The 14925-nt window shown below is 44.5% G+C and overlaps 1 protein-coding gene across 22 annotated transcripts in view; it reads right to left on the bottom strand.

The window, feature by feature from the left end:
• Bmal1 (basic helix-loop-helix ARNT like 1) overlaps nucleotides 1-14925 on the bottom strand; it is a 98819-nt gene that overhangs the window by 22128 nt on the left and 61766 nt on the right. For 7 of the 22 annotated variants that reach the window (XM_078046450.1, XM_078046448.1, XM_078046449.1 and 4 more), the window contains 8 exons: nucleotides 12889-13017; nucleotides 9526-9650; nucleotides 8766-8913; nucleotides 8215-8235; nucleotides 6525-6563; nucleotides 6181-6222; nucleotides 4693-4850; nucleotides 2999-3078 (listed from right to left, as the gene is read on the bottom strand). In XM_078046450.1, coding sequence (XP_077902576.1) covers nucleotides 2999-3078; nucleotides 4693-4850; nucleotides 6181-6222; nucleotides 6525-6563; nucleotides 8215-8235; nucleotides 8766-8905 — 480 coding nt within the window. In that variant the 5' untranslated portion in view covers nucleotides 8906-8913; nucleotides 9526-9650; nucleotides 12889-13017. Of the gene's footprint in view, nucleotides 1-2998; nucleotides 3079-4692; nucleotides 4851-6180; nucleotides 6223-6524; nucleotides 6564-7924; nucleotides 8029-8214; nucleotides 8236-8765; nucleotides 8914-9525; nucleotides 9651-12881; nucleotides 13018-14925 lie in introns of those variants that run through there. The other 15 variants (XM_078046454.1, XM_078046452.1, XM_078046453.1 and 12 more) reach the window with 7 other exon arrangements.

Genomic DNA, 14925 nt, shown 5'->3' on the forward strand with positions numbered 1-14925 from the left:
CAGCAAAGAGGATTTCAACATATCCAGGGGAGAGTGAGTGGGTTGTGAAGGCCAGTGACGGCAGTCCATGCAGGGGAGGCTCCACGCAGTCCCACTCTGCGGCACTCTAGCAAACAGACCCCAGGTGCAGGAGCTGAGCTCTAGGGGAGAGCTGAAGAGCAGGGATTGGGAGAACACTATTAGCACCAAAGTCCACAAGGACAGTCAGGGCAGGCTCCTCCTTGGGGAACATGATACTAGTGAGTAAGTGGCACAGAGGTCCTGGTAGCGTCTGCCTCATTTTCGTAGAGTATCTAGACATTATAAGCTGGTCAGACTGACTGACCATGACACAGTTTTTAAAAGATATTTTGAAAGCACTAGATAAAGAGAGTGGATAGTCAGATTGGCACTCGTGGCTAACGGCCTGGTCTGAGATCACTTGAGTGGAGTCTGCTTTCTATGGAGTAAATTTCTGGCTACTGGACACCTGGAAGTGTTAAGTGTTAGGGGGTTGGACAGTATTTCACAGCCACTGATATGTGCCATCGAGGTGAAACAAGCTTCACCAGGGAAGACAGAGCCCATGAGCTGTACGAAACAGAGGAGTAGAAGAACAAGTCCAAGGAGGAGCTCAGCTTGAATAGGAGTATAATCCTTGTTCTAGACCCTGATCAATGCAGGCATCTGATAGGAAATTATTTTTAAAAGCAGCAACAAAAAAATTATTAAACGTGACATTTCAAAAGGAACATTACACACACACACACACACACACACACACACACACACACTTTTTTTTTTTGCCCTAAAAATTTTCAAATTCTTAATATGCTAATCGGAGCCAGTGATGTAATTTGAGGGGTCCAATACAAAATGAAAATGCAGATATCCTTGTTCAAAAATCAAGCTTTTCAAGGTGGACAACAGAGCATTCAAGCAAGCAGGGGTCCTAGGTGACTGCACAGGTCATATGTCTATGAAGGCAGCCTGGACAGCAGCTCCAGAGATGCTCAGACCTAGTTTAACTTTTACTTCAGTGAGAACCTCCCTGAGAACAAAGCTTTATGGAAAGGACGAAGAGGTAGGGGCGAGTTGGATATCTGAATAACTGTCCTGGGAGTAGTAGCCAAAGGACCATCACTCACTTGCCAGGAAACCTGAGCCCCACCTGAAGCCCCACTGATTTGGATGTTCCTGGCACGGGACCATATAACCAGCAAAGATACAAAAATGCTTGCCCAATTGGTGAATAAAAATGCTTGCCCACGGTACCATATAACCAGCAAAGATACAAAAAAAAAAAAAAATGCCGAATTGGTGAATAAAAGAGCATTAAGGGCACAGAGGCATGCCTAGCAGACCACATGTCACATAAAGATTCAAAGCGTTGTTAATGACAAGCTGGATAGTATAGTATAGCCATCCAAAAAAATAGAATGCAACAGAAATAAAAGAGAAGTCCTAAGTTCAGACACAAACTGCATCTGTACAAGATGTAAAAAGCCTCACCTAACATTATTTCACGTATAAGAGACCTAGGAAGGAGCAGTATCGAAGCTGCCCAAAATGTGGCAGTAATAAGGTGACTTCTATGACACCACTCAACCTCAGGCCAACCAGACATCAGCCTAAGTGATGAGCTGGGTCATGTGAGCCACTCGTGCAGGGAAATCTAACAAATAGATGTGGCTTTGGACAGTGTTATGGCAGATACTTTTGGGGGGTCAGTTCCCGCTCCCATGTCCTTCTCTCTGCTTAGCTTCATCATGTATGGTAGGAAATCTGTGTACTTGCTTCTGTCTGCACCCTGCCCTACAGCTAGGGGTGACCAAGTGACATATTTCTAGACATGAAAATGTCTGGGAAGGCATATCCTTTCCTGATAAAAAGGAAAGACAGTCTAAAGCCTCTCCAACCCCATAAAAGAGCCTGGTTCCTGCTGACCTCAATAACCTCCACAGAACCTATGTGGAACCACTTACATTTGAGAAAAACATCTGCATTTATTTATCATATCCATGGTTCCTTGCAGCTGAAAGCTTTCCCGCTTAATAGAGCACATCAAGAGGGAATGAAGAAAGAATTCTATGATGTGTTATGTTCTATGATGACTTACAGAGTATCTGAAGCTAGCTTGAGTTGAAAATGGATAGCAGTGATCCAAAGATCCAGCTGGGTTACCCTCTATCCAGGGGTTTTGTAAACTTCTACTGAACGATGGGAGATAGTCTACTGCCATACCACCCAGAATGCACCTGATGGCATCTGAAAGATGGGGGCCAGATGCTGTAGGTGGCTGGATGGGGAAGGCTGGCCCTGGCTGTGTGTAAGGAGGAGGCAGACATCCTTCCTTTCAGTTAACATTTTTTCTATTTCCCATTTTACAGTATGCAAGAGGACATGTCTTTTCATTTCTTTCCCTTCATTTTCAAGTTGATCTTACTCTATCCAGCAACATGCCTTGGAGCTTTGTGCAGACCTCACCCTGAAAGCCAGCAAGTCCCCATAGCACCATCTCAATCATCTGTGTGCAGAGACTGAGCAAGACAGAGCACCAAAGTCAAGCAGAGGAAAGCATGTGCCTCTTTCATTTTCCTCTTGGGTGTTTTATTGTTTTGATGGATTTTGGTATAAAGATTTAGGTGGACATTTTTGTGCCAGTGGTTATATCAAGACAAGAGAAAGTTTCAACTGTCATCAGTTTTAGTCCCCTTTCTAAAACCTTGATGCAGAAATGTGACTCTCATTCTCTCCTATTTTTAACAAAATCTGGCCTCTCCTGGGTTAAAATCACAATAGCACAGACCTTCCATTTTTGCTTAAGCAATGTCAGAACAGAGGCGAAAGGTTCTGGGGAAGGAACATGAAGTCTGCCCAAACAATAAGATGGCAGTAGAGACCTGAGGACTAGGATCCTAAAGAACTCAATGTTGACACCAACTCCCCACATGCAGGCACTCACTCTAAATTTATAAAAATCAATGTTGTGGAAAAAAATTCCATAGCTATGACCTACCCTGAGAATGAGGTGTTTCAATTCATCATCTGATAGAAAAGTTGGTTTATAGTTTGCTTCTGTATATGGATTGGTGGCACCTAGGAGGAAGAAAGAGGAAGAGTTGGTAGACTTTACGTTCAGACAGTATCTCACTCTACTTCACTACCTCAAACCTTCTGGATGAAGCCTAGACCCTATTACCTAGGATTTACATTTTGTCTTCTTTTTACTTCCATGAGACAGGGCTAGATCTGGTTTTAGGCAGAAGCTTACCATGCCAAAGAGAACTCCAATGGAAAGAGAACACTGTGGCCGGCATGAGCTTTAACAAGCATGCTTTTCTTATGGGGAACACCAAGAGATAACAGGAGGAAGTTAAAATTTTGCAAACTGGTAGAGGCTCCTGGGAGGGTTCCCACCTCCCAAGCTCCATATTGGGGGGTTGTCTATCAGTCCGTCAAGTCACTGCTCTAAATGTTCCTTCCCGAGAGACAGTCCAGTCACCCAGGCCCTGAGCATGTGCTCCTCTTGGTGGGGGTAGTTAATGAGCTTAGCTGCTATCACAGTGCAGCTCCAGCGCCCAGGACTGAAAGGGGACAAGACTGTGTTTAAAAGGCTGTTAATCTGGTATTTTTCAGGAGAAAAATAACAGAAAAATGCCAGCAGTAAATGACTTGGAAGCTTCAGAACCAGGTGTAGGATAGCAAAGGAATAAAATGAAGCAGCTCTATTATACCTATTATACCTTGAACTTTTCTTCGTTTTTCCCTTTCAATTTAATTTAGTTTGTAATAACCCATATCATCTTTGCTAAAATGAATTTTTGAATGCATTCTTCAAGCCTAAGATACAACATTCATCTCTTTTGGAATAACGATAAAAAATCAGAAACAAATAAACAAACAAACAAAAAAAAAAACAACTACTTCTTATTTCTGGTGGCCTTATCAAATATTAGATGGGACTCTTTTACCACACATGTCAGATATGACTGAGTACCCACTTTCCAATTTCATTTAATAGTCCAAGTCTAACTATGGAAAATTCCAGGAACAGCATTCACTAAAATGCCTGATATATTTCAGATTCTCCTGTGGTTTGGATAAGTCACTTCCACTTTTCTGCCTCTGTTTTCTCACCCTCCCCACACTCGGCAAAGAAGGAAAATACTGCCTCCCTCATCAAGAGTCAATCTAGTTCGGGAAAATTCCAGGAAGATGAAAATATCATCAGTGTTCATTCCTGACAATAAAACTTAGCAAGAACTATCTATCAACCAATGACTCACTCTTCAAAGAAGTCATGTTCAATGTTTCTCTTAAGAACTGAAACTGACTTTTCTGCGTCACTGTGTGCACCCACATTTCTGATCTTTATTAAGTGCAAAGGTGGGACCCAATACATGCATATGTAAGATGGGATATCAGTGGTGCCCTCTGATACACAGCAGCTCAGCAACGTGTGCATTCAGAGAGGTACGCAAAGCTCACAGCTGAAGACCTCGGAGGATGTCTGATTGCAAAACTGCATCTCAGTACCCACATATACTCAATAATTGCCTCTTTGGCATCATTATCTATTGCCAAAAAGCAAAGGCACATTACACAGGGCTACACATTTGCAAGTAATCACCATTTTCTTGAGGGACTCAGGAACTTCTAGGTATCGTTTGTGGGCAAGGACATAAAGGACAATAAAGCCCAGGGTCTCACCTCTTAATGTTTTCATGTGCTGAACGGCCATCCTTAGCACGGTCAGTTTATCTAATTTCCTGGACATCGCATTACATGTCGGTACCAAAGAAGCCAATTCATCAATAAAACTGTTCATTTTATCCCGACGCCTCTTTTCAATCTGACTGTGAGCTTCCCTGAACAAGATGAAAAATGATTTCTTATAAAACATGTGCAAGCATCAAGGAAACGATGACAAAAATAAATGAGTTGTAACTGTTTTCATTATTCATCTAACAGGTAAATTTAGAATTTGCACAATTATTCAAATTATACTTTTCTACTAAAGTCACCCCAAAATGGTTTCACTGTCATGTCAGAATTAGTTTTTTTAGGCTCATCTTATCCTTAGAATTAAGAAAAAGAATTTCCCTTTCACAGTAAACTGAATTGTTAATTTCTCCTCATTGCTTTTCCTCTCAATATCTATAAAATTGGATTTTGAGATGGGGGTGGAAGGAGGGAAGAATGGAGGTGTAGGTTTAACAGGATTAAACACCCAGAACAGCCACAGCGAGTGCCCCACGTCCCCTAGTGGGTGCCTCTGAGGCCTACGCAGAGCCTGCTGTGTGGCCTGCAGAGGGCATCACTTCACTTCTTTCTTGTCAGAGAATCATTGACTGAGGGGCCTGTATCAACACTGCCATCCTTGGATCAACCAGGGCCCATCTAGGTACAGCAGATGCTACCCCACACCAGTCCCCAAGCTTCTCTGAGGGATGTCACACTACTCCCTCCTGGGAGTGGCCACCCACCTTGGCAGGAAGACACTTCCCTGCCATTTGTGATTGTCCTCCTAAGGAGGTACACCAACAATGGATATGTAGCTACAGAGGGTGGGACCTCCTGCAAAGTCTGGTCTGCAAGGGAAAGGCTAGAAGTCGCAGTGGACTTAAAAAGTTAGCTACTTTCTGCAGGCCCCTACTTCTGTGTCATGATACAGGCTCAGATGGCCCTGGTACTGATGGCAGGGAAGCTTGAGGGCCCAATGAGAAGAAGAGGTCAATAAGTATGGCTGGAGGCAGGGAGGACCAAGTTAAGACCTACTCAAGGGAGCAGGATGTGCCCTAGGTCTGGCCTTCAGATGCAATTTGCTGTGTCATAAGGGCTCCCGTGGGAGGCAGGGCGCAGCCCAGGGATGGGATGGGTCACTGAGTCATGTCTCCTCTGGAGGGCCCTCGGTCAGGAAGGAGTAACCTTCTGGAGGTGGGAAAAACTAGCCTAGACTAATTTTCTGCAGGTTAAATATGCTTAGATGGCAATAAGTGAAGTCCAGCTCAGCCTGAAGGCAATAGACAGCAGAAGACTACATTCAACCAAGGCCCACTACCTCCTCTCATTGTCCCTAAGGATGTGCCAGTGCCCAGAAGACTCTGCAGACAGAGAGCAACTGCACAGAGCCTCCTCAGCCACCCTCTATGCAGCCGGGACCAGGGCAGTCTAGACAAAACAAGGGCCCAAGCTCACCTTGCATTCTTGATCCTTCCCTGATGTTCTGTATATTCTAACCTGGAAAAAAGAAAGAGAAAGATGGAAATGCAACCCCCAGCAGATATGCGGCAAAGTTACACCTTTCCATTTTCCTTCCTGCAAGATTCCCATAACCTCTCCACAGACACACGAGGACTCCTGATTGTTAGCCACATTGGGGACTGGGGTGGAGGGAGACAGTCTTGAGCCCAGAGGCTTATGACCTTCTGCTTATTTCCAATTGAGACAAGGTAGAACATGCCCCAAGTAATAGAACATGTAATCGTGCAAAGAAAATGGCTATAAGGACACTAAAGTTCAAATTACTAGGTTCATGGTACCTTCCATGAGGGTCATCTTTGTCTGTGTCCATGCTTTCTCTGCAAAAACAAGAGGACGTGACTGCATGTTAATAAAGACATACAGAATGGCTTCTGATCACAGCACAGAAGGCTCTCATTTATCCAGAAACCAAACAATTTGAGAGCTCAAATAGCTAGAGTATACATGAATGATGGATAAGACCAAAAAAAAAAAAAATTAAGTTGAACCTGCTGCAAAACCTGGTCTGGCTTTTGACATTATCAAACAAAAGTCTCAGTAGAGTTTATGTGTTAAATATATTTTACCATATTCTCACTGTTTCAAAATTGGGAATACACGTTTATGGAAACTCTTAGCCAGAGTATCCAAGTGCCTGTAACACTTCATTCCCTAGTCATTCTGGATAAATGGAGCTTATTTCATTTGCAAAACATATCAAGCATCAAAGATATGTGTGCATATATATCTACCTGGTGTGGGGTAGGTGAGGAGGGACTAATGAAGCACTGACAAAGGAGTACTGAGCAGAGCCCCAGGCAGCGTTCCAAAGGCACTGCTACCAAACGTTATACTTTCAGCTAGGTGGGAACCCTGAGGCTTGCGGAGTTGGGGTGGAGGGGAGTGTGGAGCCTAGGATCACAACAAGGATCTGCCTCGCTTTCACAGACCCCAGAAATCCAAGTTTCATGGCATCTTGTGGTTCAATAAAAATAGATTGCAATTCCCTGAGGAAAGAGTTCCAAACTCTCCTGGGGGTCAGCTCGAACCTTCTCCGACCCATATGTTTAACAGGCGGGCACTGACTGTCACTTGGGTTTCTCTCCTTTCTCCTTTACCCCATAAGGAGGAGGGATTATGACCCTCCTAACAATGTGAACTAGTCTTAGGAATGCTGGGTCAAAAATCAGCGGCATTCTAGAACAGTGGATCCCAGCGAGTGCCCTGTGTCCCTCCAGGCAAAGTTACTCCAGAGGTCTTAGGACACAGAGGAAATCACACAGGCCTCATCAGAAAACAAGCCCCCTCCTTTCCCCTGAAATTGGATGTGTCCCCCAGGTCAGGCTGACTGTTTCAGATGAGGAGATGATCATGGTCTTAGCATAGGAAAACAGCAGGGAAAGGGATATGGTTGCTTAAGTGACTGAGTCTCCACGGATGACAGCAGGTTTGCAAATGGGGGTCCATGAGGAAAACCGGAAGGGTGTGGGGTGGTGACAAGGTTGGAAACCACAGGTCCAGGTAACAGAGGTCTTAGAACATGTCAGTGGCTCCATTGGCACTTGCCTGAGACAAAGGGTTCACGAAAAATGTCCCGGTCTCTGTTGGGGAGTTAGTGCTACGGAAGAATCCCCTCAGTCCTCACACCCACTCTCCATCCCCTGGGCGTTGGCTCTCTTAATGATCTGGGATAACTTACATATTAATCATAGCATCTCCTAGTGGGCATCTGACCTCCAGCCATTGTGCTCCCCAAATTCGACCTGTGAACTTCAGCAGAAAGGACATCTGCTGTAGGGGGGATACCTCCTTGGAGATTTTCCCTCATTAAACAAAAGAAAACCTCTTAAGTGGACATTTGGGTAAGATCCCACGCAGTTGCCTCAGCAAAATGTAATGTGCCTTTGAATGTTCTATGTAGGCTGCCTTCCTCCCTAGGAGTTCGTACAGATGCAGAAGAGTGGACGGAGAGTGGGAAAATTTACTTACTCAAAAGAAAAGTCATCAAGTCTAAAAAGAAACAGAAATACTATTTAACATAATAGGTACATACTAATTAAAGTAATGTTTAAGGACAATGTCAATGTTCCTAGCTGTTTGCAGAGATGACCTCCACTCATCCATTCCACACACATTAATTAAGCACCTGATACTTGCTATCTTCCTCAAGAGAGGCCTTGGGAGAGCTCTCTTTGAAACCCCTGAGATTACATCCATAGACTCAGCCCTCCTGCTCGAAGGAGCAAAGAAACAGGGGGAAAGCAGTAAAAGGCAGAATTTGGCGTGAAGGCTGTTCTTTTTTCCTTAATGTGGAATAATCTGGGGACGGAAGGGGGATGTAGACACCTCAGCAGTGCCAGAGCCTCCCTCCTTGCTTGCAATCCAGGAGAATATAAAGCCCCAACCAACTGCACGGCACTAGAGTTGGACCTTTCCTTCCCGTCCCTTCTCCCGAGAGAAATGGGGGCTGGCCCTAAAATCTCCACACCCATCCACTGATGCCAAGTTTAGCAAGAGGAAGACGAGCCCAGAGGCCTTACTGGTAGTCAGTGGAGCTGCCTTTCCGCTTGCGGTTGCAATCCACACCACTGGTGCCAAGGGAGCTGGAGAGCAGGTCGGTGGGGCCTGGGGACATGAAGTCACTGATTGTCGAGGAAATGTCCATTCTCTGGTCCGCCATTGGGAGCTCTGGAATAGTTACAAGGGGGCATTGATGTCAAGTGGTGGAGGTCCTGGATGGCGGTGAGAGACACTGGGGCTGGTTTCTGGCACTAATATATCTAACCCAGTCAGCCCTGGACAGGCACATAGCAGAACGGAAAGGCCATCTCATTTATTTTAAAAGTTTTGTAGGTAATTTAGGCTCATCTTCTCATTTTTCTGGTAAAGACAAAAGCCCAGACAAGCTGGGTGACTTCTCTAGGTCCTGTGCTGGGCCATGGAAGAACTATACCGGAAACCAGGGACTAGGAGACAACCTGTGTCCTGTATATCCTCTGACACTCCTATTTTATTTCCTTCTAATCAATAAATATATGATCAATATAACAAATGAACATGATACTTGTTATCTTGTGTTTTTGTTATGACTTATAAAAAAACTGTAGGAAAGCAGAAAATACAAGAAAATTCTACTTGGGCGAGTCAATGTGGTTCTTCCCTATCCTCAGCACACCCACCCTTCCCTTGCATAACGAAATAGAGGTGTCATAAACAAATATGCAAATTATTTTGAGAATTTGTATTTTATAATTTGTATTTTACATAGTAAGTTGGCCCACAAAAGAGGATGAGAAGTACCTTCTAAGGAACTCCAACTCCAGACCCAGTTGAAGAGGCTGGGCCCTGCAGGCAGTCAGGGCTCTCAGCTCCAGGGGATCTGACTGGAGCTGTCACTCCTTCCCTCTAGGCCCAAGTTCCCTCATCTGCAAAACAAGAAGATAAGTGTGAGTCTTGCCTTCCACTATCACTGTGATGCAGGAGGAGGGTTAGTCAACCTGTCCCTTCTGGTTGGGCTTGCCAACTTTTCACATTTACAAGCACTGCAGAGTGAACATCTCTGTGCATGTATCTCTGTGCATCTGAGCTATTATCTCTTGGAATAAATTTATAAAAGTGGGGCTGATGGGCCAAAAGGGTACCCACATTGTACATTGCAGAACACACTGAAACCCTGAGTTCCTGGAAAGCTCAAATAATTTCTATCCCCCAAAAGCTCTTGCCATCTTGAAAGGGGGGAGGTCATTGTTTTTCTTGTCCTATGTTTATAGATATTTCTGTCTTCCCCTGTGTCTACTCATGCTCCACTTCTCCACCATGATGGCCTTCCATCCCGTTTTCGCCTGCGCCCCTGAACATGACAAGAGAAAATGTACATCTCAGATACCTGCAGGGCTGCTGGCAGCCTTCACTCCCTTGGCGTTTATTCTCCCCTCTGCTATCAAAGACTTCATATTTTCTCTTTTCTTCAAACTTCTAACATCTCCCTGGTCCTCACTCTCAGTCCATAGCTTTGCTTTTTTATTTTATTTTTTTTATTTTGGCAGTGCTGGGCCCAGGGCCTCATGCATACCGGCTAGCATTCTACCAGTGAACTACACCCTGAGTCCTGATAATTTTGCTTCTTATTTAACTGAGAAAAGATGCCAGGACCACATGCACCAGCCACCTAGATGCTGGTGTTGAGGATCCCTTTGCTCTGACTCCTGCTCCAATGCTGCCTCTCTCACCTACTCAAGACCATCATTCCAGAACCCTGACCAATCCCAGCATCATCCACTTTCCCTACACTACTGGACTATTCCCATTTGGTTAAATATCCATGTTATATAACTCCTATCTTGGGAAAAACAAATTTTTGAACACTATCCTCCTTTAGCTATTATTCCATTTTCTATGTCTCCAGTTTTTTTGGTTTGACTCTTTATGACCTAACTCAGATCAGGCTGTTGTGCCTATCATCACATTCAAACAGCCCTATCTGGGTTCCCCAGTGCCTCCAGATAGCTAGATCCAATGGCCCTCCCTCCTTGACCCTCCAGCCATGAGACCTCCTGCAGAGCTGCTCTCTCCTCATCAGTCTCTTGACTTGGGAGATGCCACTTCTCGTGATTCTCCTTCTACTTCAGTGTTCACTCCTTTTCATTATCTTTAGCTTTTTTTCTCAACTTCCTCACCTCTAAATGAGAGTCTCACAGGTTGTGGGTCTTCTTCTCTGTCTGCATTCACTCTCTAGGGGCTCCACCTGCCTCATGTCATAGTTTCAACTACTACACATACTCTGATAACTCCAAAAATGTCTATCTGCAGCCTGGAGGTTGCCCCGAATTCAAGTTTGTTAACCAACCTTCCAGGTTTGATAACCAATCAATCTCCATTTGAATATGCAACAGAGACCGAGAACCGAAACATCCACCACCAAAACCCCAGTTCTTCCCACGCCAAGCTTTCAGCCATTCCTGGGTCAGTATGTGGTACTTCCCACTGGTCATCAGGCCCCAAGTCTGGAGGCCTCCCTGACTCCTTTCTTCCACAGCCTACATCTAGTTCATCAGCACAACCTATTGCTGAACCTTAGATTTCAGCTGCCTTCCCTTCTCCATTTCTGCTCAGTCACTTCATCAGTGAAGCCCGAATAGCCGTATAACATGAGCCCTGTCAACCTGCCCCTGCTGAAATCTATCCCCCACCCTAACCCAGCCCTCATCCAGACTTCACCTACAACAATTCCTTTCTTCCTTTCTTTACAGGCTGTCCTCTCCACTAGGCTGAAAGTGCCCAGAGAGCACTTTGGCTTGATTTCTGGCTTTGCCTCTTTGGTGCTAGAACACCAAAGAGTTAGCACATAGCAGTGTCCCATCAGCCAATGTGTGATGTTAGGGTGTGCACGTTAGGAACACTAGTCCTTTGTTCATCACAGATGTTGCAAATACTTATTTTCCTTTTAAACATGTTTATGATATTTGTGTGTAGTGCTCAAAGTGACGTGTTTTACCTGAAATTAATACAAATACTCTTTCTACTAATACTTTTATATAATTTTATTCCCTTTTTTGCAACATTGGAAATTGAACCCAGGGGCACTGTACCGCTGAACTTTGTCTCTAGCCCTTTTTATTTTTATTTTTTAAAAATAATTTTTTATGGGGGCTGGGGATGTGGCTCAAGCAGTAGCACGCTCGCCTGGCATGCACAGGGTGCTGGGTTCGATCCTCAGCACCACATTAAAAAAATAAAATAAAATAAAGATGTGTGTCCACCGAAAACTAAAAAAAAAAAAAAAAAAAAAAAAAAAAAATTAAAAAAATCTCTCTTTCTCTCTCTCTTTAAAAAAAATAATAATTTTTTAAAAATAATGTTAAAAAATTATTTTTAGTTGTAGTTGGACATAATATCTTTATTATTCGAGTCAGGCACTCTACCACTGAGCTACAGCCCCAGCCCCCTTTTTTATTTTGAGGCAGGGTCTTGCTAAATTGCTGAAGCTGGCCTTGAACTTGTGATCCTCCTTAGTCTCCCAAGTTGCTGGGATTACAGGTGTACTCCATCATACCAAGCTTTTAATTTTATTTTTTTATCTATAAATTTAATCTGTTTGGAAATTATTTTGGTATACTAGTTAAAGTTAGGATTTCTTATTTCCCTCTGGGTATACTATTTATCAGACCATAGATCGTCTTACCAATAATTGAAAAATGCTACTTCTATTGATTTGTCATGTATTTCTAGACTTTCTACTCTGTTCTTATGATTTAGTTCTTTCCATTTAGTAACACATTGTTAAGAGGGAGGCTTTAGAACACGTTTTAATATCTAGTAGAATGCATCTTTTTCCTCTTTTTAACCTTAATTTTCAGAAACTTCTTGGCCTTTCTCTCTAATTCATCCCTCAGGAAGAACTTGATAACCACACTTAATACCACTGACCCTGTTGAGTGGCTGCCACTATTGTCATCGCTCTTGCTAACATTTACAGAAGCAGGGCTCAGAATGAGTACAGCACTCACCCGCCAGGCCTTGGGGACTTACGGAGCCCTGGCTCCTAGGCCACATGCCAGACACAGGTGCCACTGTTGTCCTCCACCCCTATTTTTGAACAGCCAAGCAAATGTGAGCTAGCAATGATCACAGTCACGGGGCTGGGATTAGGGACTTACTTATTACCTGAAGTTACAGCTCTCAACCTCAGAGCCAGCCTGGGAGGAGCAAGGGGCTGCTGAACTTGTCGGTCACCTCAAAGCGATTTTCATGTTTTTGTAATTTCCTCTCAAGCAGTCAACTTCTTCCAAAAACCTACAGGGACAACCACAGGAAGAGAAAACCCAGACAGGTCACTTTGGAATAAATGAATTTGAAAATCAGCTCAGAGAGTCAGGAGACTACTGCAGGACAGGCTCACTGTCCCGTCTATCGCCACGCTCCAGATGCACTCACTGGCCAGCTTCGTGGCCATCCTCAGCTCCCTGTTAAACCTAAGCTGCAAATACATGAAGGAACCTGGCAGGAGACATTTTCTGTGAAAAACAATGCCTTCCAAGTACTAAAAATGGATTCTTGGACATGTTCTTAAGGAAAGGAAGGTAATTGAGCTTTATTTTTCTCCTACTGAGTTAAGTAATAATAGCAAACACTAGAGTGTTCTTTTGCATAGAGTACCATCCTGATTGTCTTATGTGGATTAATGCATTTAAACCTGAAAATCACCAAGGAGGTACATACTATGGTTTTCTCCATTTTACAAAGAGATTGAGGCACAGAGAGATAAAGAAATTAGCCAAGGTCACACAGCTGGAGAATGGTTGGCTTCCAGGAGCTATATTCACTGGTAAAGACATTGTGCAGCATTTGCATTAGAGAAGGAAGTCACCTGAACCCAAGACCAGGAAGATGACAGAAAACATTAAGCCACAAAAAAATGCCAGCAAGGCCATCTGAAACTAATAACAGGAAGCCAGCTGATACATTTAAGAAAATGTTCATGAACCCCAAGCCTGTCTGGGCACAGCACACATGAAGCTAAGACAGAAAGAAATTCTGCAAAGGGCTCAGATCAGCCAAGTGTCAGTGGTGCCCTCCATCCCTCCCTTGCAGAACAAGGGGTCCTCACTGCCCTCTGACCTACATGGCAGATTCCTGCATCTGGAAAGAACTGATCTAGAAGGAAGAAAGGGCCTCCCAGTCCTCCTGATCCATGCCTGCTCTGCCTGAAAAAAATAAGATTTAGACTTTAAATGGGGCTTTCCTGACCTTCTGAAGCAGAAATTTTGGCGTTTCACATTCTGCCAGGTAATTCTTACAGTCTTCGGAGCATGACCTCTGTCTTGATCATTACTGGATCTTCAAGTGGATTAGAACTAGGAAGAGATCTGCTGCTGCACTCCTGATTTAGTCCTCTTTGCAATCTGATTCAGAATCTTTCAGTCCAACTCTGTTGACTCCATGTGCAAATAACACAACATGAAACCGTGGACTTCCAGACCATGAGCCTCAGTTGGTAAAGAAGTGGCAAACAGTTAAAAAGTCCCCAGACTTCACGTGTGCAATTCCACCCTCTCCGAGTGGCATGCCATTCCCAGCCCCCAAATCAGCTCCTCAGCACCTCTCTGGGCATCCTCCTTCTCCCTCCCACACCCAGAGCTCCACAGCCCTCTGAGGGATGGTCCAGCCACCTCCCTCTCTCCTGTCACTGCCTCTGTGGGCTGCCCCCTCTCTAGGACCAACTCTGCCCACTGTGTTCAGAGACAGGAACCCTCCCCCTTACTTAAAACATTTTGGTGGCCTCGCTGCTCCTTCTCAGGCCTTCCAGATAATTCCCAAACTCCCCAGCAGGAACCCTCAGGCCTTGCTCAATCTGCAGCCCACCTCCCCTTGCTGCCCCAGCCCAGCCATACTAACACTGAGAGGGTCACAGGGGTACTGGCTTCCGTCTCTGTAGGCTGTACCTGTTTGTGGGTGTGGCTTCCTTCAGCTCCTGTCACTGGGGAACTGCTTTCCTTTCACTTCTCTCCCTGCAGAGGGTTCTGATCCTCTTGTAGCAGGGTCCTAGTTACAAAAGCCTCCCCCTCCAGGGGCAGTCACTGAACATGCCCATACCTCATCCCCTTGCCCATTTCCCTGAAACTCAGAGGAAGGTTCTACTAAGTCTCTAGCACCAAACTCCACTTGAAACGTCTTACTTTGATTAAGTTTTTCAATACTCAA

Source organism: Ictidomys tridecemlineatus, chromosome 4, assembly GCF_052094955.1.
Source record: "Ictidomys tridecemlineatus isolate mIctTri1 chromosome 4, mIctTri1.hap1, whole genome shotgun sequence".
Taxonomy (NCBI): domain Eukaryota; kingdom Metazoa; phylum Chordata; class Mammalia; order Rodentia; family Sciuridae; genus Ictidomys; species Ictidomys tridecemlineatus.